This window comes from Stegostoma tigrinum, chromosome 1 (genome assembly GCF_030684315.1).
Source record: "Stegostoma tigrinum isolate sSteTig4 chromosome 1, sSteTig4.hap1, whole genome shotgun sequence".
Lineage (NCBI taxonomy): Eukaryota > Metazoa > Chordata > Chondrichthyes > Orectolobiformes > Stegostomatidae > Stegostoma > Stegostoma tigrinum.
The window spans coordinates 43,231,297-43,255,125 of NC_081354.1; the positions used below are offsets into that span (position 1 = coordinate 43,231,297).

The following is a 23,829-nucleotide window of genomic DNA, read 5'->3' on the forward strand; positions in this document are numbered from 1 at the left end:
GCTTTTGTGCTCCTTCGCTGCTTGGCCTGTTGTGTTCATCCAGCTTAACACTTTGTTATCTTGGATTCTCCAGCATCTGCAGTTCCCATTATCTCTGATCACAAGTTAGTAAGACATGACTTGCCCTGCACAAAGCCTTACTTTTCCAAATGTGTGTAAATCCTATCCCTAAAAATTCTCTAAATAGCTTCCCAACCACAGATGTGAGACTCACCCATCTATAGTTTCCTTGAACATACTTCTTTGTCAGAGGAAGAATTGAGCTTGGCTGTTTGTACAACTTGACCACTTATCATCAGGTGATGCCTGTGGACCTTTAACATCTTTTGGTTCTTCTTCTAAAAGCTTGAAAGTCCTCGGTGTAAAAGTAGAATTCAACAATCATTTGTCCGTGTGTTACGTCATAATGACATATTATTCATCAATGAAGCTCAAAGTTATTTCAATTCTTCAATAAACTGAATGCCACAACTCAACATTGAATTATCAATCTATGCTTTTAGAACAAAACAAGTTCTGTCAGGTGTTAAATATCATGCTGGTTCATTGTTTTTCCACAGACATTTCTTACCCTACTGGATAACATCATCAGTGCAGCCTCTGACGAAGCGTCATCGTGTTTTCCCACCTGTTATTTAAACTCTGAAGTCTATTGAGCTGGATTATCTCACTTCTGGTTTTCCTTCACAATGGAGTGTATATGGGCTTTCTTCGTTGAGTACCAGGCTTCTAGGAATTCCTGTGCTTTTCTCTGCTTTGCTTGTCCCAGGATTTGATGTTGTCCCAATTGAATTGATGGTTCTCCTTATCGGCTTCATTGGAGCCTGCACTGATGATGTTACCCAGCAGGGGAATGAAATGTCTGCGGAAAAACAACGAACCAACTTGGCAAGCCAACCAACCACAACATCATGCTTAACTGTAACATTTCTGCTTTTGTGCAATTTCTAGAATTGTTCAGAAAGATATTTGAATGAAACAACAGAATACTTCTGGTGAATTGCAGACATGCAAGAGGGAAGGGACAAATTCAGCCAGAAGAAAATTGCAGTATTAATTATGGAATGTATTTTGCAAGAAGTAATTTTACAAAGCTGTGTATGTTCAAAAAGAGAATGAAGTATGACATCTTTTTTGGAGGTGGTAAGGAAGACAAACAATTAGGCAGAAGGCTCTGGAAAGATACTCACCACCTTAACAGTTAAGAACTGGGCAAAAAACTCCATTGGGACATTCTCAACTTACCAGGCTCATAAGGGGTTTTAACTTGCCACTAGCAAATTGTTGCCTTCCTGGTAGGCACAACAAACGATTGAGATCTGCTGTCTATATTTAGGACTCAATATTTGTCCCAATATGGGGAAAATTGGGGGAAAAGAGGGGGAGAAAGGGGTTACTGCTGAAAGTCACTCTGCCTTTGCTTCAAACCCTCTGATATCCTTCTCCCCATGTTTCCACTGTACAAGATCTGGAAAAAAAAGACACACTTCTCGTTGTTGGATCCACTGAAGTCTGGACTTCCAGCAACAATCTGTTGGCTGGCAGCCTCTAAAAAGTTGGGAGTTCAGTGTCAAGGCTCGAAATTTTCTGAGAGGTTCATTGGTCAACTTTTAAAAGGCTGATTGGAGCTCAGCTTTCTCATTGGCATGCTTTCTTGTTGATGGGTGCAATGAATCTCTCCACTGCAGGACATGGACTCCACCACACCTAGGCTGCAAAATAGAAAACCTCGACCAAAGTTTTAATCAATATAACAAGTTTAAATATTAAAATAGTGGTTTAGTAATAGTAAATGAAATAAATCATTATATTTTCCTTGATTTTGTAAAAGGTTCAGAAATCAATATGCGTGTACTTGTCCTTGCAGTTGCCAAGGATAGAATTGGACAGATTTCATTTCAGAAAAAAGCATGCAATAATAGGTGATATTATTAATGTGATAAAGCCTGATGATCACAGTAAATCTGAAAAAACGTGTTTCGATGATTTATGTATGTATAATGAAAGGACCAGATTAAAAAGTAATTAGGTTTTATGTATAGTAGAACTAATTTAAAAATGGGTGTTAAGGTCAGACCCAAAGGTAAATGGTTATCTGTAATGAAATCATACTGTCAGCAGAAAGCTGGAATCAACGCTGCTTTAAATGATGATGTCAAGTATTTCCAATGCCTCTTCCTCTTTTTCCAGAAATTACATCAGCTACTGCGCAATATTGCCACAGATTTCCAGTTCCATTGCTTTTTTTTAAAACATAGCCTGTTTCTTCCTCCGTTGTAATTCAGGAGAAATACAGTAATCAGCCTGTACCTTTTGTATATGATGATTACTGATGAAACATTTTTATTTTACCAGGTAATTAAACAGGATAGACTCGGAAAGCATCTCTCTCAGTGTTCATTATTTGATCTACTGAAATATGATGATTATAATAACGACAAACACCTAACACAGGAGGAGTTCTACAGAGCATTTCGTAAGTCTAAAATCATCAGGTTACATTATATAATCTGAAGAGTAAAACTAAATGCTAATTACTCAGGATGAACTGATTCGTTTACCATGCAAATAGTACAAAGCTTCCAGCTTTGGCTGTAGTTCAAAATTAAAGATGCACCCTTTTAAATGTAAGTATCTCGTATTAAAATAATAAATGTAAAAGACTTTTCAAAGGCTCAAAAGCAATTTTGAAAGCAATCTAAAGGGAAAATGATGAGTGAGAATGTAATAACAGAAAATTCAAAGTGGAAATATGAAGAGTGTTGTCTGGAGTGATGCTGTCCACCACCATGCATCCCCTCACCTCATCCTGTCTCTGTCTGAGCTGTAGAAGGTTGGTGTAAAGGAAATTGTCTGTTTGGTTCTTACCAATCTTCTTCTCAAAGGCTATCAGTACACCTTGACAAACAAGTAGCAGCTAGGCTGAAAACACTACCCAACGTCTGAATATAGTTGCAGATGACTGTGCTCATCCTAAAGAATCTGGTATGTTTACACTACTCAATAGTATTTTGTGCAGGCAGTTTGCAGAGGATTTAATTCCAAAATGTATTGCTTATCAAATTATTCCAATTTACTGCCTACCAAGTGACCACAAATACTTCCAGTCCTGCTATTTGCCTCATGCGTATCCATATAACAGTGAATACAATATACAAAAGTTTTGCTGAACTTACATTTCCCATGCATTTTACACAACAAATCATGTAACACATGACTAGTCATTCACTGATATCAGGATAATGTGAGATCAAATGAAATAAGCACACAAATATGCCATTCATTCCTTTGAGCATGCTCCACCATTTTCTGATATAATTCTGACCTTCCACATCAGCAATGCTTTCCAGCACACTCCCCTATCATGATGTTTTTAATATGTTGAAATTAAGTCTCTAACGTACTCAACACCTGAGCTTCCACAACCATCTGGGGAGCAAACTTTGGGAAATACGAAACATATCCTAAGTGAGAAAGGAAAGACAGGCAAATACAAGTAAATGAACACAATGGTAATAATGAGTTGGAGTGTGTTTATTTCAACCAATGAGTATTATAGATGTTGAATGCAAAATGTTGAAGCCATTACAGAGATTTGATTGAAAGCCATTACAGAAAATTGATCAAACAGGACTGGCTGTTCAACCTGCCAGGGTTTTGTTGCTTTAGACAAGATAGAGAGGAAGATAAAAGAGGTGGAGGAATTGCATTACTGATCAGGGATGATGTTGCATCTGTAGTCAGAGAGGACATACTGGAGTGTTCATCCATTGAGGCAATATGGGCAGAGCTCAAAAATAAGATGGCTGCAATTGCTCTGATAGGATTATACTACAGGCCTCCCCCACAGCCACCAAAACATTGAGGAATGAATATGTAGGTCAATTATCGAATGATGCAATAAAAACATCATTCATAATGGGTGACTTCAACTTCCCCAATACTGACTGGGACTGTCTTGGAGCAAGAGGCTTAGATAGAGCAGAATTTGTTAAGTGCATCTAAGAGGGTTTCTTAAAACAGTACGTGGATAGTCCAACTAAGGTAGGGGCCTTACAGGACCTTGTATTGGCTAATAAGACTGGCCAGGTAACTGACTCTTCAATGGGAGAGCATTTTGGAAGCAATGCTCGCAACTCCTTAAGTTTTAAGATAGCTATGAACAAGGATAAGTTGCGGGTAGGTCTGAAATAGGGGGAGGGCAAATTCCATCAGTTTTGGGGAGGCAGTAGCCCAGTGGTGTTAACACTGGACTGTTAACCCGGATATCCAGGTAATGTTCTGGGGACCAGGGTTCAAATCTCACCACGGCAGATGGTAGAATTTGAATTCAATAAATGTCTAGAATTAAGAGCCTAATGACGACCGTGAATCCGTTGTTGATTGTCAGAAAAACCCACCTGGTTCACCAGCGTACTTTAGGGAGGGAAACTGCCATCCTTACCTGGCATGGCCCACAAGTGACTCCAGACCTGCAGCCACGTGGTTGACTCTAAAGTGCCCTCTGGGCAATTAAGAATGGGCAATAAATGCTACCTTTCAGCAACGCCCTCATCCCATTATTGAATAAAAAAAACTTGTGCAGGAGCTAGGGAGTGTTAATTGGAAGGAGCTATTATCACTTAAGTCCTGTAGGACGTAGGATCTAAGACATACAGGATTTGTTCAAAAACCTACTAATCAGCATTCAGGACCAGCATTTTCCAGTAAGGTGATCAATGAGGGTGGATGTTATCTACATAGATTTTAGTAAGGCTTTTGACAAGATTCCTCATGGTAGGCTCATTCAGATGGGATCCATGGTGATTTGGCTGCATGGATTCTGAATTGGTTTGCCCATAAAAAATAGAGGATTGTGGTAGTGTTTTTCAGGCTGGAGGTCTGTGACCCATGGTGTTCTGCCAGGATCCATACTGGGACTTCTGCTGAGGTGCGAAATATAAATTATATGAATGAAAATGTAGATGATTGCGTTAGTAAGTGTGGAGACAATACAAAGATTGGTGGAGTTGTAGATAGTGTAGAAGTTTGTCAAAGGATACAACAGATTATAGATCAGTTGCAGATATAGATGGAGAAATGGCAGATAGACTTTAATCCAGATAAGTGTGAGGTGCTGTACTTTGGGAGATCAAATGTTAAGGAAAAGTATGCAGTTTATGGCAGGGTTCAATGCCATAGCTCCCTAAAAGTGGCCTCTCAAGTAGATAGGGTGATTAAAGTGGGCATGTGGCATGCTTGCCTTTATTGGTCAGGGAATTAAGTACAAGACTCAGGATGTCATGTTGCAGATTTATAAGACTTTTGTGAGGCCACCCTTAGAGTATTGCGTTCAGTTCTGGTCTACACATTACAGCAAGGATGTGGAGAATTTAGGAAGGACACAGAAGAGGTTTAACAGGTTGCTGCCTCAATTAGAGGGTATGAGATATAGTGAGAGGCTAGAAAAACCAGATTGTTTTCTGTGGAGTGATGCAGGCTGAGGGGAAAATTGATGGAAGCCTATAAAATTATGAGATGCAACAATAGTGTTGATGGTTAGAATCTTTTTCCCAGAGTTGAAATGTCTAATACTAGAGGGCATGCATTTAAGGTGAGGGGGAATGTTCAAAGGAGTTTTGAGGGGCAAGTTTCTAATACAGAGTGGTTTGAATCTGGAACATAACTGCCAAGGATGGTGGTGAAAGCAGATACGATAGGAGCATTCATAGTCCTTTCAGATAAGCAAGTGAATATTGAAAGAATGGAGGCATATGGACCAGTGCAGGCAGTAGGGATTAGTTAAATTCAACTTCGTCTTCAACACAGCATCATGGGCTGTATAGCCCATTCCTGTGTTGTGCAGTTCTATGTTCGATGTTCACAAATTAATGTGTTGAAAATACAACAATGTCATATCCTTCTGTTTGTAAGTTGAGTTTTTGCTTGATACGCACGGAAGTATTGCTGTTCAGTGTTATCTCACTGAGATAATCAGGATGGCCATGTATTGTCCAGTCTAATTCATTGTTTTGCAAGTCATTATAAAACTATTTGCCTTTAAAATGTTTTCTACATCTACTGTTTTACTGCATCATGTGACCTATTAAATCACTGATATCAAAGAAACGTGGTATTTCCAGTCAAAAATGCATTACTCAACAGATTGCTCCACTGGGGATGGAAATCTGGGCCTTTGTGTCAGATTACCTGCCTGTTTGCAATCTCAGTTATAGGCTTAGTTTGCTGTGAATCAGCAAACTCTGGCAACACTTAATCAAATTGTGCATTTAGACTACAAGTTGTGTTTTTCACATTTGCTTGATTGTGGAGCCCAGAGATACAGAACAGTTCTTGTCAGTATTATTCCTGATTACCACAAGTTCTGCCCCTCACCCATAGCCTCAGGTTCAGGCCTAGAGTCTTGCCACGGCCTTCTCTCCTGAGCTCTGAAACCTTGTCGTGGATCTATTACTCCCAGCCTCTAATCAACCCCTTGCCAGAGCACCACTGTGACACTAGCGGTTACCCAAGTTTAATCCCTTGTCAGTGGGCACTGGCTGACAGAGGCTAGGTTCACACACACCTCTGGGCCTGTCAATCCAGTTACAAGACATTTCGGTGTACGGAAACATCACAGGCAAGGCTAACGAGAGGTGGAGGTGCATCACCTTCCTTCAGGAAGTGAATCAAAGTTTTTTTTCCAACCAGCAACAATAAAGGAATATAGGAGCTGGAGTATAGGAATTGGGGCATTATGTTGCAGATGTATAAGTTATTGGTGAGGCCGCACTTGGAGTACTGTGTACAATTTTGGCCCCCCTGTTATAGGAAAGACATAGTTACACTGGATTAGTCGGCCTGTTTTATAGGGAGAGGTTATTGAGGTGTATAAAATCATGAGGGGCATATTTAGGATGAATGATTATAGTCTTTTGCCCAGGGATGGGGAATTGAAAACTAGAGGGTTTAAAGGTGAGAGAAGAAAGATTTAAAAGGGATCTAAAGGGGCAACTTCTCCACACAGACAGTAGTGTGTAAATGGAATGGGCTGCCAGAGAAGGTGGTTGAGGCAAGCACAATAGCAGCTTTTAAAAAAACATTTGTATAGGCACATGGATGGGAAGGGTTTAGAGGGACATGGACCAAATGTCGGCAGTTGGAACTAGCTGAGTGGGCACCATGGTCAGCATGGACCAGTTTGGGCTGAAGGGCTTGTTTCCGTGCTGAATTACTCTATAACTCTATGAATGGCAATATTGTTCCCTCTCAGGATAGTTTCATAGAATTCCTACAGTGCAGAAGCAGGCCTTTCAGCCCAACAAGTCCACACCGACCCTCAGAGCATCCCACTCAGACCCATCCCTCTATAACCCATCTAATCTATACATCCCTGAACACTGCAGGTAATTTAGCATGGCCAATCCACCTAACCTGTGCATCTTTGGACCGGGGAGAAAACCGGAGCACCCGGAGGAAATGCACGTAAACTCCAAACAGACAGCCTGAGGGTGGAATCGAGCCAGGGTTCCTGGCTCTGTGAGGCAGCAGAGCTAGCCACTGAACCACCAAACCGCCCCAAAATCTGTGACTTAGAAGGCAGCCTTCAGATGCATTTTGTACATTTACTGCCCCTGCCTCTTTTAATGTCAAGAGTTGCCGTGTTCGGAAGATGCTGTCGCTGGAATTTGTCTTGGAGAATCACCAGAAGACGCACAGAATTCTTCAAAAGTTAAACTTTTATTTGCAAACAAAAGCTGTGGCAACCAGAAAATGGTTTCCTGATCGCCCCCGATCCTTGGGGATTGTTCTCTTTTATACCTTTTCAGTGATCATGCTCTTTCTCAGGTTATCAGCATAACCAATTGTATTAATTAGTGTTATCTCTCTAAGGTATTCGTCTTCTGAATTATCTCAGCCACAATGATTTCTCAACTTATTAGACTATGATTATTTTCTGCCCCAGTGGTCTCCTACTCTGCACCTAATCTATTACATTAGGTCATCATGGCCTTCAATATTTGAGATTACATATCACATGATGGCACTATCCTAATCATACTGTGCTATTATTGTTCCAGTACCACCTAGTGCAGTACCATCTAGTTCCACCTAATCTGTTACATTGCGTCGAAATGGCCTTCAGCCTGTTTACCTTTATGTCATGTGATTTGACTTGACTAACCTACTCTTACCGTCTTCTATTCATATATAGTTAATTTGTGATACTTAATTTGGTCTACATAGCCATAATCATTTATCTTATTGCTTTATATGTTCCATTGTATTTTCCGGAAGGTTTGGTGAATTGCTGCATCTTATGGATGATGGATGCTGCCGCCACTGTGTACGAGTGATGGATAGGATGGTCATGAAATGGGCCAGTTCATGCTGGCTGATAATCAGATTCATGAGTTTTATTAGAACTACAAACATCCAGGCTAATGGAGAACTTTGCAGAATAATTTACATTTTGAGGATAGATGAGTATGGAAATAGGTAGGTGGGTTATTCACTTCGGACCTCCAAGTCTCCAAATCTTTGACAAATCTTATGTAGTCCCCTGTGCCTAGTTTGGCAGGATTTGTTTAATTGGACAGGAGATTAACCTTCCCAGCTTCCCCTGATGGCTGGAAGGCCTGTGAATGACCTTCCTGCACCTCTGCCAATTCAGGCACCTAACATAGGCAAATAATGCCCATGAGGAACTGTGTCCTGCAGTCAACATTATCATGAAACAATCTAGAAAGAATGTGCTGCATCAGTTCTTGTTGAAAAAATGAGTGACAATGCAGAAAATCTGTAAGTTCATTACCTGGAAGTATTGAATTTTTGGAATATCACATGAGGAACTGGAGAGGCAGCAGCACCTGTGAGGGAGTTGTGTGGCGTAGGAAGATTAAGAACACAATGGAGACTGAAGGAAGTCAGAGAGGCAGTGGGACCTACATGGGAACAGCTGTTGCTGAGTTTGAAACAGAATGAAAAGAACATAGAGTGGCATCTCAGGAAAACCATTATTTCATGGGATAGTAAGAAACTACTATTGGGCATTAGAACATGGAACAGCACAACACAGGACTGTGATGACACCAAATTAAACTAATCCCTTCAAGCCTGCCTTTAGTTCACCTCCCACCATTTCTTGCATATTCATATGCTTATCTGAGTCCCTCAAAATTCCTCATTATATCTGCCTCTACCATCACCTCAGCAGCACATTCCAGACTCCTACCACTCACTGTGTAAAGTACCCGCCCCTTGCAGCTCTTTTGAGCTTTCCCCCTCTCACTTTAAATGAATGCCCTGTGGTATTAGGCATATCAACTCTGGGAAAAGGATTCTGACTCTCAACCCTATCAATGCATCCCATAATTTTACAAACTTCAATCAAGTCTTCCCTCAGCCTGTGCCACTCCAGAGAAAACAATGAGTTTTTTTCTAGTCTCTCCTTATTTCTCATACCATTTAGTCTAGGCAGCATCCTGGTAAACCTCTTTTGCACCCTCTCCAAAGCCTCCACATCCATCCTGTAATGTGGCAACCAGAATTGAATGCAATCGTCCACAAAGTGTTGTAAATTTGTAAAACAATTATTTTCAAAAAGTAACTATAGTTCTAATTCAATGGCTGTAGTGCTACAAAAGTGATATAAAATAGGCTAATGATTCACTGTACTAGTTTTACATCATCACAACCAGAATCTACTCTAATCACACCTACCCAAGTACTTTGGAATTCTAAACGTTTGTGACAATGAACCCTGGGCATTACACAGTGGGATCAAATTTGAGGGGTGGCCCCTTTATTTAAGGAATGTTATTATTTCCTTGGAGGCAGTTCAGAGAAGGTTCACAAGGATTCTCCCCTATTTAGAGGGATTATCATTTGAGCAAAGGTTAAACAGATTAAAGCTTTACTCATTGGAGTTTAGCCGAATGAGTGGTGATCTCATTGAAACATACAGGATTCTTAAATTGCTTGACAAAGTAAAAGCTGGGAGGATGATTCCCCTCATTGGGGAGCCTAGGACCAAAGGATATAGCGTCAGAATAAAGAGGCACTAATTTAAGAAAGAAATGAGGAAGAATTTCATGTCTCAGAGGATTGAGAGTCTTTGGAACTCTGCTGCAGAAAGCTATAGGGGGAAAGAGTCCTTGTGTCTATTTAAGGCTGACATAGATGAATTCACGATCAGTAGGGGAATTAAGAGTAATGGGTAATGGGCAGGGAAGTGTTTGTGAAGAATGTCAAATAGACCATGATCATTGAATGGCAGAACAGGCTCAGTGGGCTGAATGTCTTAGTCCTGTTTCTGTTTCTTATTGTCTAATAGGTGATTTCCTGCATCTGCAGTAAATGGCCCTGAGTGCCATAAATATGTCCAAGTCTAATTCTGTAATAGAATGCATCCACACTTCCTACTTTTAAATTACTGAAGAAGAATTGGGGGTGGATTTCTTGCACCTCATGCATGCTGACCACTCTGTTGTAAGGGTAATTGGTGAAAGCTGTTGAACCTAGGGGAGCATCAGTAAGTTAAAAGAACTGGAGAATCTTGCTGTATGTAAGTATCCAAAAATGTACTGAATATTACTACCATGTATTACAAAAACCACAGACTTTTCAAACTAAAGTAACCATTAAAGTCTGTTTTTCATCACATATAGACATTAGCGTATGATAGAAAATAACACTTTTGAGGCAATGGTAAAGGGCTTCAAAAGTCATAAGGTCAGGTGAAAACTAATAAATAGCAATGAATATACAAAGAACATTAGGATGTCATGTCTAGTATAAATATAAAAAGTTGATATGGAACAGGGAGCATAAGTTTAAACTGATAATTAAATGGTTTAGAGGAGATCTGAGGAAAATGTTTCAGCCAAGGGTGGTAAATGTATGGAGAATGCTGCAAGAAAGATTGGTGGAAACAAGTACTCTCGTTCAGTGTTTAGCACAGCGCCAGGGACCCAGGTTCAGTTCCACCTCGAGCAACTGCCTATGTGGAGTTAGCCCATTCTTCCCATGTGCTGTAGTTTCCTCTCACAGTCCAAAGATGTGCAGATTACATGGATTGGCCATGCTAAATTGCCCATAGTGACCATGGGTGTCTAAGTTAGTTGGTTTAGCCTTGGGAACTGCAGGGTTACAGGGAAAAGGGTAGGCGAATGGGTCTGGATGGAATGCTCTTCAGAGGGGCAGTGTGGACTTGTTGAGCCCAATGGCCTGTTCCCACACTGTAGGGATTCTGTAATTCTGTAAAGTTGAGTCAAAGTTCCAGGTTCAAGTTCTACCTTGTCCAGAAGTATGTAATAGCATTAATAACCAGGAGATGTAGTTCTCCTCAGTTCAGGGGTCTGATTCCATTTGACTGATCACAGACTGTGTACTGTGCATAAGTAAATAAAGGATGACTTGGTGAGGGGATGCCGGCCACTGTGCAGGTTATTTCAGTGGCAATGGAAGAAACAGAACATACCTGAAGAACATTCACTTGCAAGAGTCTGGGAATTTGGGTAAGCATTTCTGGTATCATGCATTTATTTGGGAAGTTGACTCATTTGATCCTGCTGTCAAAGACAATGTCCATTGTGTGGAATTAGTGCGTTATTTTTATGGGAAAATGACAGTGGAACAGATGAAAGGCAACGAGTACTGACTGATTGCAGACCCACAGCATTTTTGGTTATAAGGGCCTTAACTTTCCCAGAAGCACCAGACACTAGAACCTTCCAAAAGTTGACAGAATTAGTTAAAGGAATATCATGACCCCAAACCTCCCCTAATTCTGAGATGCTGTCAGTTTTATTCAGCTGTCTGAATCAGCGGAATCGTTTTAGGATTTTTGATGAGTTTGAGATGATTGGCAGAGGCATGAGATGAGAAAAAGTGGCAAGCGGAACATGGGAGTTACAAGGCATCCCAATGGAAGTGGACTCCCTCACCTGTCTGACTGAGCTTGGGGAACACCACTTGAGCGTACGCAATTGCAAAGCCTCACGCAGGGTATATCCTGACCAGATGGACCTCGGGCCAGCCACAGCAGAACCCCACAACGAAGCCAAGCCTTGGCCAAGTGGCTAAAATGTTCTTCAGAATCCAGGCTGGCAAGCCACTGTAGTTGCTATCAGTATGCAGACTCAAGACAACAAAGGAGTTCTACAAGGCCTGACTTGAGTGAGAAAACTCATAGGCCACTACTTAGGAGAGTGCACACCCTGGAAATTTACCCTACACGTACATCGGAACAATTAAATTGCTTAGTGACAATAAAATTGGAACTGATTAAAATTAATGTTTGATTAAATGGTCACCCAGTTCCCATGGAAATCAATAGCTCCATGTAGGGCTGTTTTGGTGCAGCGATAGTGTTCCTGCCTCTGAGCCAGGGGACCGAGGCTTCAAGCCCCATCTGCTCTATAGCAGATATCTATATTAACATTTCTGAACAGATTGATTGATTAGAAAATAAATGAAGCCATTCAAAGAAATTTAAAAAACAGGAAGAAATTTACTCTCGGTCTCTTTATCTCAGCCATTTGGGCAGCACAGTGGCTCAGTGGTTAGCACTGTTGCCTCAGTGCCAGGGACCCGGGTTCAATTCCACCCTCAGGTGACTGTGTCTGTGTGGAGTTTGCACATTCTCCCCGTGTCTGCGAGGGTTTCCTCCAGGTGCTCTGATTTCCTCCCACAGTCCAAAGATGTGCAGGCTAGGTAGCTTGGCCATGCCAAATTGGCCATCATGTCCAGGGATGTGCAAATTATGTGGGTGGGTCCGAATGGCATGCTTTGAGGGTGGGTATGGACTTATTGGGCCAAAGGGCCTGTTTCCACACTGTAGGGATTCGATGATGATTCTATGATGAATACCAGTGCAGCTGTATTAGTGGTTGCAGACTCTGTCCTTAAAATGATTCGCTTGGGACTTCAGCTCTTATGTTTGCACAAGACCTCAGCCAGCCTGGGGACAAGCACTGGGGAGACGTCGCAGATTAAGGGTACAACCAGTTCCAGTCTCCGATGAGAAGCAGTTGGTGCAGTTATCACTGATCATAGTAAGAGATTCGAGCCCAAGCCTATTGGGGCAGAATTGGGTGAGAAAGATACACCCAGATTGGCTGAACATTTTTCAATTAGAAAATGGCTGCCTCAGTGAAGTCTGAGAGAAATACTGACATATCTGGCAGGAAGGGCTTGGGAATATCAAAGGGCCAATGTCACTTTGCATGTTGACCAGTATACAGCTCCAAGGTTTTGTAAGACCATTCCCATGCCACTTGCCTTGCAGGCAAAAATAGAGATGCAAATCAGGAGGTTGGAGAGTGAAGAAATCATCAAACCAGTGCAGTTGCAGAATGGGCAGCACTGGTTGTAGTGATTGTGAAGCCTGCTGGCTCAGTTTGCCTTTGTGGGGATTTTAAGCAAACAGTAAGCCACTTCTCGCAGCGAGAAAAAAACCCCAATCCCTTACATAGAGGATATGTGTGCAAAGTTAGCGAGGGATGTGTACTTTACGCAGCTGGACACGAGCCATGCCCACTGCAATGTGACTGGATGAGGAGTCCCAGAAGTATGCTACAATTAATACCCATATATATCAATTTACAGGACTACCATTTGGGGTATCATCAGCCCATGTCCTGCTCCAGCGGACCATGAAGAACATTTTACAAGGGCTACCCCAGGTTGCCATTTATCTGGATGGCGTAATAAAACAGAAGACCAATAAGAGCACTTGGAGAACTTGGACATATTGTTTATATGGTTCTCCCAGGTGGATGCACACTTTAGAAGGGAAAAGTATGTGTTCCAGGCACCCCAAGTGATCTACTTGGGTTACAGAGTTGACAAAGCTGAGATGCACCCTTTGAAAGATAATATGAGGGTGACCAAAGGAGCCCCGGCTTCCATATCTCTACTGGAGCTTAGGTCTTCTGTGGGTTAGTGAATTAATGCAGAAAATTCATATGGAACCTGGCCTCCATCTTGGCAACCTTACACCTGCTGTTGAAAAAGAGTCAGTCTTGGAAATGGTTCAATAACCAAGAAATAGCCTCTAGGGAAGTGAAAAAGCAGCTAATATCATCTAAGATGGTGACCCACTATGATCCGGAGTGATAGGTAGTATGATGCTTCCCTGTATGGTATCAGGTTTGTGTTGGCTCACCAGTAGCCCAACGGTCTGGAATTCCTGATCGCATATGTTTCCTGGACTTCAGTTGATGCTGAATGCAAACATGTCCAGATAGAGAAGGAAGGTTTGGCAGACGTCATTGGCATGAGGAAGTTCCACCAGTATTTTTACAGATGGGGATTTGTCATAGTAATAAATTACAATCCCTGCTAGGGCTACTGGAGTAAGACAAGGCGGTGCCACCCATAACTTCCAGTGGAATTTAGCTTTGGGCCCTTTTTCTCAGTGTGTACAAATACAAGTTAGAACACTGCCCAGGAAACCAAGTGCCAAAGCGGATGCCTTGAGCTGCCTCCCACTGGCAGATACTCCACTGGTAGTGCCTCCTGGATACCCTTCCAGTCACTACTGATATAATCTGAATGTGGACACAAAAAGACCCTGTCTCAGTGAAACTGAAACACCTGATGGTAAGATGGGAAACAGAAGGACCATTGCAACCCAGAATGAAAATTTTCAGAACTCAGGGAAGACCAGATCACTGTAGAGCAGGGCATATTAATGTGGAGGGCAAAGGTGATCGTCCCAAATAAAGATCACCACCAGATACTGGCTGAACTCCATTAAGATCATTCAGAGGTTTCCAAGATGAAGATGCTAGCAAAAAGCTGTGCGTGGTGGCCAGGGTTGGATACTGACAAAGTGGAGCAGTGCCCAGAGTGCCAACAAGGACAAAAACTACAAACAGCAATGCCCCCACATTTATGGAAATGACTGGGTAAGCTCTGGATACAGTTCCATGGTGACTATGCTGGTTGTTTCATTAGCTGAATGTTCCTGGCCATTCGTGAACACATTGTGAAAGTGGTTGGATGGTCATAAAGTTTGTTCTGCAAATCGGGGTTGACAATTGAGAAGCTGCAAGCGTCTTTTGCAGTACATAGTTTCCCGGATGTATTGGTGAAGGACAGTGGGATGTAAATTACCCGCAGGGAATTTGAATATTCCCTGAAATCAAATGGCATTCAGCAAATAACAACAGCTCCATACCATCCATTGTCTAATAATCCAGTGGAAAGAGCGGTCAAAATGTTAAAGGCAGTCTGAAAGAACAAAGAACAAAGAAAATTACAGCACAGGAACAGGCCCTTCAGCCCTCTAAGCCTGCGCTGATCAAGATCCTCTGTTTAACCTGTCATCTATTTTCTAAGGGTCTGTGTCCATTTGCTCCCTGCCCATCCATGTACCTGTCCAAATATATCTTAAAAGTCGCTAACATGTTTACGTCTACCACCTCCGCTGGCAACGCGTTCCAGGCACCCACCACCCTCTGTGTAAAGAACTTCCCACGCATATCTCCCTTAAACTTTCCTCCTCTTACTTTGAACTCATGACCCCTAGTAATTGAGTCCCCCACTCTGGGAAAAAGCTTTTTGCTATCCACCCTGTCTATACCCCTCAAGATTTTGTAGATCTCAATCAGGTCCCCCCTCAATCTCCGTCTTTCTAATGAAAATAATCCTCATCTACTCAACCTCTCTTCATAGCTAGCACCCTCCATACCAGGCAACATCCTGGTGAACCTCCTCTGCACCCTCTCCAAAGCATCCACATCCTTTTGGTGATGTGGCGACCAGAACTGTACACAGTATTCCAAATGTGGCCGAACCAAAGTCCTATACAACTGCAACATGACCTGCCAACTCTTGTACTCAACACCCCATCCAATAAAGGAAAGCATGCCATATGCCTTCTAGACCACCCTATTGACCTGTGTTGTCACCTTCAGGGAACAATGGACCTGAACACCCAGATCTCTCTGTTCATCAATTTTCCCTCGGACCTTTCCATTTACTGTATAGTTCAACCTTGAATTCAAAATGCCTCACCTCGCATTTGCCTGGATTGAACTCCATCTGCCATTTATCTGCCCAACTCTCCAGTCTGTCTATATTCTGCTGTAATCTCTGACAGTCCCTTCACTATCTGCTACTCCACCAATCTTAGTGTAATCTGCAAACTTGCTGATCAGACCACCTACACCTTCCTCCAGATCATTTACATATATCACAAACAACAGTGGTCCCAGCACAAATCCCTGTGGAACACCACTGGTCACAGGTCTCCAAATTTGAGAATCTCCCTTCTACTACTACTCTCTGTCTCCTGTTACCTAGCCAGTTTTTTAATCCATCTAGCTAGCACACCCTTGACCCCATGCAACTTCACTTTCTCCATCAGCCTGCCACGGGGAACCTTATCAAATGCCTTACTGAAATCCATGTATATGACATCTACAGCCTTTCCCTCATCAATCAACTTTGTCACGTCCTCAAAGAATTCTATTAAGTTGGTGAGACACGACCTTCCCTGCACAAAACCATGTTGCCTATTACTGATAAGCCCATTTTCTTCCAAATTGGAATAGATCCTATCCCACAGTATCTTCTCCAGTAGCTTCCCTATCACTGACGTCAGGCTCACCGGTCGATAATTACCTGGATTATCCTTGCTGCCCTTCTTAAACAAGGGGACAACATTAGCAAGTCTCCAGTCTTCCGGGACCTCACCCATGTCTAAGTTTGCTGCAAAGGTATCAGTTAAGGCCCCGGCTATTTCCTCTCTTGCTTCCCTCAGTAACCTGGGATAGATCCCATCCGGTCCTGGGGACTTGTCAATCTTAATGTCTTTTAGGATACCCAAAACTTCCTCCTTCCTTATGTCAAAGAATCAGTCTACAGAGTCATTTTATACTGACCTGTCCTGTTTGTTGTTTGATTGTAGGACCACCCTGCATGCAACAACAGGTATAACTCCAGCAGAGTTGCTGATGGGGTGAAGACTTTGCACCAGGTTAAACTTGATATTTCCAGACCTTGGGGGTTTGGGGGGAAGATGGGTGGTGATGGGGGACTCAATTACAAGGGGTCATGAGTTCAAAGTGAGAGGAGGAAAGTGTATGGGAGATATGCATGGAAAGTTCTTTACACAGAGGGTGGTGGGTGCCTGGAGGTGATAGATGCAGACACGTTAGTGTCTTTTAAGATGTATCTGGACAGGAACATGGATGGGCAGGGAGCAAAGGGATACAGACCGTTAGAAAATAGATGATAGACTTAGACAGAGGATCTCGATTGGCCCAGGCATAGAGGGCTGAAGGGCCTATTCCTGTGCAGTAATTTTCTTTGTTCAACAGGACCACGGGAATAGCGTCATATGGGTGCAAGGCAAGTTTGATGCGAGGTCATATCTCATGACTTACAAAGTTTGGGTAGGTGATACAGTCCTCAACAAACTCATGTATCACCTGAAAACTATTACCTTCCATCCAGGAGCAAAACATACCTGACTCCTCAGAATAGCCAGAAGGCCAGGTTGTTGACTTGCTCATGAGATGGCTTGTTTTCATTTCAAACGTTTTGTCACGATATTAGGTGACATCATTAGTGAGACCTCTGAAGAAGCAATGTTATATCTACTCCACTTGAAATTTATACTGACGGGCCCGTTTTGTGAGTCTTGTCATTTCCAGTTTCGGTCTGTTTGGGTTTTTATGTGGGGTCCAATTCTGAATGTTTGTTGATTACTTTACAGATGGAGAACTATGCCTCTAGGAATGACACTACTGACCATAATGGACTAGGCAGTATAAGTTCCAAGTAGATGAGAATAACATTGCTTCATTGAGACCTCACTGATGATGTCACCTAACATGGTGGTGAAACATCTGAATGAAAACTAGACAGCTCAATGAGCAAGTCAGCAAGCTCACCCACAACCTGAACTGCAAATCTTTGATAAATTCATAAAGTCAGAAGGTATGGGATACAGGGTGATTTGGCTGTCTGGATTCAGAATTGGTTGGCTGACAGGAAGCAGAGAGTGGTTGTAGATGGTAAGTATTCTGCCTGGAGGTCAGTGCTGAGTGGTGTCCCACAGGTCTCTGTTCTTGGGCCTTTGCTCTTTGTAGTTTTTATAAATGACTTGGATGAGGAGGTTGAGGGGTGGGTTAGTATGTTTGCTGATGACACAAAGGTTGGAGGTGCCGTTGATAGTATCGAGGACCGTTGCAGGCTTCAGCGAGACATTGACAGTATGCAGAGCTGGGCTGAGAAATGGCAGATGGAGTTCAACCTGGATAAATGCGAAGTGATGCATTTTGGAAGGTCGAACTTAAATGCTGAATATAGGATTAAAGGCAGGATTCTGGGCAGTGTGGAGGAACAGCAGGATCTTGGTGTTCAAGTGCACAGCTCCCTCAAAGTTACCACCCAGGTGGATAAGGTTGTTAAGAAAGCATTTGGTGTTTTGGCTTTCATTAACAGGGGGATCGAGTTTAAGAGCCACGAGATTTTACTGCAGCTCTACAAAATTCTGGTGAGACCACACTTGGAATATTGTGCCCAGTTCTGGTCGCCCTATTATAGGAAAGTTGTGGAGGCTTTGGAGAAGGTGCAAAGGAGGTTTACCAGGATGCTGCCTGGACTGGAGGGCTTGCCTTATGAGGAGAGGTTGACTGAGCTTAGACTTTTCTCACTGGAGAGAACAAAGAAGAGAGGTGACCTGATCGAGGTGTACAAGGTAATGAGAGGCATGGATAGAGTTGGTAGCCAGAGACTTTTCCCCAGCGCAGGATTGACTGCCACGAGGGGTCATAGTTTTAAGGTGTTAGGAGGAAAGTATAGAAGAGACGTCAGAGGGAGGTTCTTCACACAGAGAGTTGTGAGCGCATGGAATACTTTGCCAGTGGAAGTCGTGGAAGCAGAGTCATTAGTGACATTTAAGTGACTGCTGGACATGCAAATGGACAGCAGTGAATTGAGGGGAATGTAGATAATAAAATGTGAGACTGGATGAACACAGCAGGCCAAGCAGCATCTCAGGAGCACAAAAGCTGGCGTTTCGGGCCTAGACCCTTCATCAGAGAGGGGGATGGGGAGAGGGAACTGGAACACTGGACACCACCCCCAGGCCTCCTACCCTCCCTCGACCTCTTCATCTCCAACTATTCCAATTCCCTCTCCCCATCCCCCTCTCTGATGAAGGGTCTAGGCCCGAAACGTCAGCTTTTGTGCTCCTGAGATGCTACTTGGCCTGCTGTGTTCATCCAGCCTCACATTTTATTATCTTGGAATTCTCCAGCATCTGCAGTTCCCATTATCTCTGAGGGGAATGTAGGTTAGGTTATTTTAGTTTTGGATTAGGATTAATCCACAGCACAACCTTGTGGGCCGAAGGGCCTGTAGTGTGCTGTACTTTTCTATGTTCTGTGTTCCATGTTCTAAAACTTTAAACCATAAAGCCACACAGCAACTGTAGGTTCTCCCCCTCCGTCTCTAGGAAACCTCAGAGTCTGAGATGGAAGCGGCCTCAATACCATTACTGCCAGAAGAACAGGAGAAGCTCTCCTGAGGTGTGGTAGCAAGAGAAGGGCTCCAGTCTGGTAACAACTCCCATGTTAGAGCCCAAGTCAGAGGCAACAGACCTGGAATGAAAACATTGCATGAAAAGCTACAAGAGAAAGATCACACCAATATTCCTGGACTTAGTAGGGGAGGAATGAAATATTTCAAACCAACTGCATTTGTTGACTATGAGGTCCTTGTTATAAGGGCTGTTAACCTGGGCCACTCAGGAAAGCCCTGTCTGACCAATATAACCAGGATGGGAGACGGGGCACGCAGAATGCACTGGCGGTCTCGAAGCCTTTCAGGAGATGTCACAGAAAAGTTCACAGAATCCCTACAGTGTGGAAACAGGCCCTTTGGCCCAACAAATTCAAACCAACACTCTGAGCATCCCACCTAGACCCACCCCCCTAATCTACACATCCCTGAACATTATGGGCAATTTAGCATGGACAATCCACCTAAACTGCACACTTTTGGATTGTGGGAGGAAACTGGAGCACCGGGAGGAAACTGGAGCACCGGGAGGAAACTGGAGCACCGGGAGGAAACTGCAGCACCTGGAGGAAACCCATGCAGACACGGGGAGAATGTGCAAATTGCAAAAAGGCACCTGACGGTGGAATTGAACCCAGGTCCCTGGCACTGTGAAGCAGCAATGCTAACCACTGAGCCTCTTGTGCTGCCCACAGTGCAGTTGTAGCCCAGATGTAGCCACTGTGGGGTTTGGAGTCATCGCTTCCCCCACAAGCAACCTTCCCTCTCACTTTTTCTTTCACTGATATTATCTCTGAAGCAAAGCGATGTTATTCACCCCATTTGGAATTTATACTGTCCAGTCAATTATGGTGAATAGTGTCATTCCTAGAGGTCTACAGCGGCTCTGCTTGATACTGATGCTTTGGCCACATGGGTGATATTCCTGGTGATGGTATGTTAATAAAGTTATTTGCATGCCTGGTGTTTTTTGTTAAACTGTGCCTCATGCCTGCACACTCACAAGAAAAATAAATATAGTAAAAATAAACAGGAGACTAGACTCTTGTCAGATGAGAATGAACTCTGAGCTGGCTAGCCACAGCCAGGAGTAACGTGGATTCTTTTTCAATTTTTGATAATGGATTTCCAGGCAGGCTGGGTCACAGCCAACCCTACCACACCCGGCACTTTTCCTTGCAACCGCAGGAAGTGCTACACCTGCCCCCACACCTCCTCCTTCGCCCCCGTCCCAGGCCCCAAGAAGACTTCCCACATCAAACAGATGTTCACCTGCACATCTGCTGATGAGCTATACTGCATCCGCTGTACCTGTTGTGGCCTCCTCTACATTGGGAAAACCCAGTTGACGCTTGGGGACCGCTTTGCAGAACAGCTACGCTCGGTTCACAGTAAACAACTGCATCTCCCAGTTGTGAACCATTTCAACTCCCCATCCAATTCCTCAGACGACATGTCCATCCTGGGCCTCCTACAGTGCCACAATGATGCCACCCGAAGATTGCAGGAACAGCACCTCATATTCCACTTGGGAACCCTGTGGATTTCACAAACTTCAAAATCTCCCCTCCTGCTATCGCATCCCAAAACCTGCCCAGCTCATCCCTGCCTCCCTAACCTGTTCTTCCTCTCACCTATGCCCTTCCCCCACCTCAAGCGGCTCCCCCGTTTCCTACCTACTAACTTCATCCCACCCCCTTGACCTGTCCATCCTGTCTGGACTGACCTATCCCCTTCCTACTTCCCCACCTACGCTCACCTCTACTGGCTCCATCCCCGCCTGTTTAACTTATCTGTCTCCTCTCCACCTGTCTTCTCCTCTATCCATCTTCGATCTGCCTCCCCCTCTCTCCCTACTTATTTCAGAACCCTGTTCCCACCCTCCCCCCATTTCTGATGAGGGGCCTAGGCCCGAAACGTCAGCTTTCCTACTCCTAAGATGCTGCTTGGCCTGCTGTGTTCATCCAACTCTCCACCCTGGTATTTCATGAAGCAAGCTAAATCTGGCTTAAACTGTATTTATTTCAATGCAAGATGCCTGATAGGCAAAGCAAATGAATTCAGGGCATGGATAAGTGCATGGGGCTGGGATATTTATAGCAGTTACAGAAACATGGCTGAATGAGGGACAAGACTAGCAGCTAGTTTTGGGTTACAGATGCCAAAGGAAGGATGGAAATGGAGACAAGAGAAGGGAGAACATTACAGCAGCACAAGAAGACATTTTTGAGGGTTCATTCACTGAGTCTACATGAGTAGAACTGAGAAATAAAAAGGGAGAGATTATTTTGATAGCATTGTACTATAGCCCCCCAAATAGGAAACATGGAATTGAGGAGCAAAAAGGTAAAGAAATCACAGAGAGCTTCAAGAATAAGAGTTGTAATAGTAGGGGATTTTAACTTTCCTAACATTGACTGGAACTGCCACAGTGTTAAGGGCTTTGGTGGAGAGAAATTTAAGTGTTCAGGAAGAATTTCTCCTGCAGTATGTCGATGGCCTGCTAGAGAAGGGGCAAAACTTGACCTCCTCTTGGGCAATAAAGCAAGCAAGTGATGGAAGTGTTAAGTGGGGGAGCACTTTGGGACCAGTGACTATAATTCCATTAGTTTTAAAATAGCTGTGGAAAAGGATAGGTCTGGTCCACAAGTTAAAGTTCTAAACTTGATCAAGACAAATTTTGATGGTCTTAGATAGAATCTTTCAAAAGTTGATTGGGTGGGTTTTTTGCAGACTAAGAGATGTCTGGTAAGTGGGAGGGTTTCAAAGGTAAGTTAATGAGGGTTCAGGGTCAGCATGTTCCTGTTAGAGTGAGGGATAATTCTGGCAGGAGTAGGGAACCCTGGATGACTTGAGTTATTAAGGCTCTGGTCTTGAAAAGGAGATAAGTGACATGTGTAGGCAGCTGGGTGTTGGAGTACACTTGAGAAAAATCAAGTGTGTTGAAAGTGGATACGAGATGGCTTTGGCAAATAAGGTAGAGGAAAATCCGAAGTGTTTTCCAAGTACATGAAAGGCAAAAGAGTAACTAGGGAGAGAATTGGTCGTCTTAATGATCAATAAAGCTATCTATGTGCAGAGTCACAAGAGATTGGTGAGATCCCAAATGAATATTTCTCATCAGTATTTACCATTGAGAAAAGTATGGATGCTAGGGAAGTTGGGGAAATAGGGATGCTTTGAAGACTGTCCACATCACAGAAGAGAGGTGCTGGAAGTCGTAAAATGCTTTAACGTAGACAAATCCCTGGGACCTGATGAAGTGTGTTCGAGGACTTTGTCAAAGGCGAAGGAGGAAATTGCATGCCCCCTAACAGAGTATTTGTATCATTATCAACAGCCACAGGCGAAGTGCCCAAAATTGGAAGGCGGCTAACGTTGTGCCATTATTTAACAAAAGCTTACCCATTGCTTGTACTGGCCATCATTCAACTGTGCCTTCCAAATACATCACCGTTCTCAACCCCTTCTTCACATGGATTGACATCAGCAAAACACAAGCTTTGCAACTTCATCATGTATCCTCTTAAACACATTTATATATTACTTCCGACTTTCACAACTGTACTTTGGAGCTCAGGGACATCAATGGCTTGCATGCCTCTGCCAGGTTGCATTTTGCACAGGAACACACCAGTATCTTTTGGCACTTGGTTTGCTTTCTTAGAGCTTATTCACTTTGCATTTACTTGGGGGTGTCAGCCTCTGTCTACTTCACATTGCTTTGTTGCACCAACTCACCAATTAGACCTCTAGCCTCTGTGTGGCTCTTTGGTACATAAGGTAATTAGTGTTCAGTTACAGGCTGTCAGTCTCTGTTCTTGAGTTGTTTCTTTGTGTGGAGAGAGACAGACAGACGACTTATCATGATGGGGAAAAATGAACAGTCATGAGGTTGGACATGTCACTGTACGCCACCATGTTGTATCTGTGTTTCTATGTCAACATCACGTGCAACATCTGTCAGCAGCTTTTGCAGCAAACATACTACATGAAGGTGGTGTTCTCGAAGGTCACAATCATTCTAGCCTCTACAGGGAGAGGGTGTAAGGCTGAAGAGCATGGAAATTTTCAAAATCAAAGCCTCTTGAGTTAACATGGGCACATTAATAATATGAACAATGTGAGGATAGGCATTAACCAGAAAGCAAACTGAACTAGCCAAATAAAAACTAGCCATATATTTTCTGAAGAAGGGTCCCGACCTGAAACGTCAAACTTTCCTGCTCCTCTGACGCTGCTTGGCCTGCTGTGTTCATCCAGCTTCACACCGGCATCGGCAGTTCCTACTAACTCTGTAACAATTTT

General features: G+C 43.2%; 1 protein-coding gene across 8 annotated transcripts in view; it reads left to right on the forward strand.

Moving 5' to 3' along the window:
* fstl5 (follistatin-like 5) overlaps positions 1-23,829 on the forward strand; it is a 568,620-nt gene that overhangs the window by 386,813 nt on the left and 157,978 nt on the right. For 7 of the 8 annotated variants that reach the window (XM_059645031.1, XM_059645027.1, XM_048534768.2 and 4 more), the window contains one exon: positions 2,356-2,476. The exons of the other annotated variant lie outside the window; for it this stretch is intronic. In XM_059645031.1, coding sequence (XP_059501014.1) covers positions 2,356-2,476 — 121 coding nt within the window. The remainder of the gene's footprint in view (positions 1-2,355; positions 2,477-23,829) is intronic. 8 annotated transcript variants of the gene reach the window in all.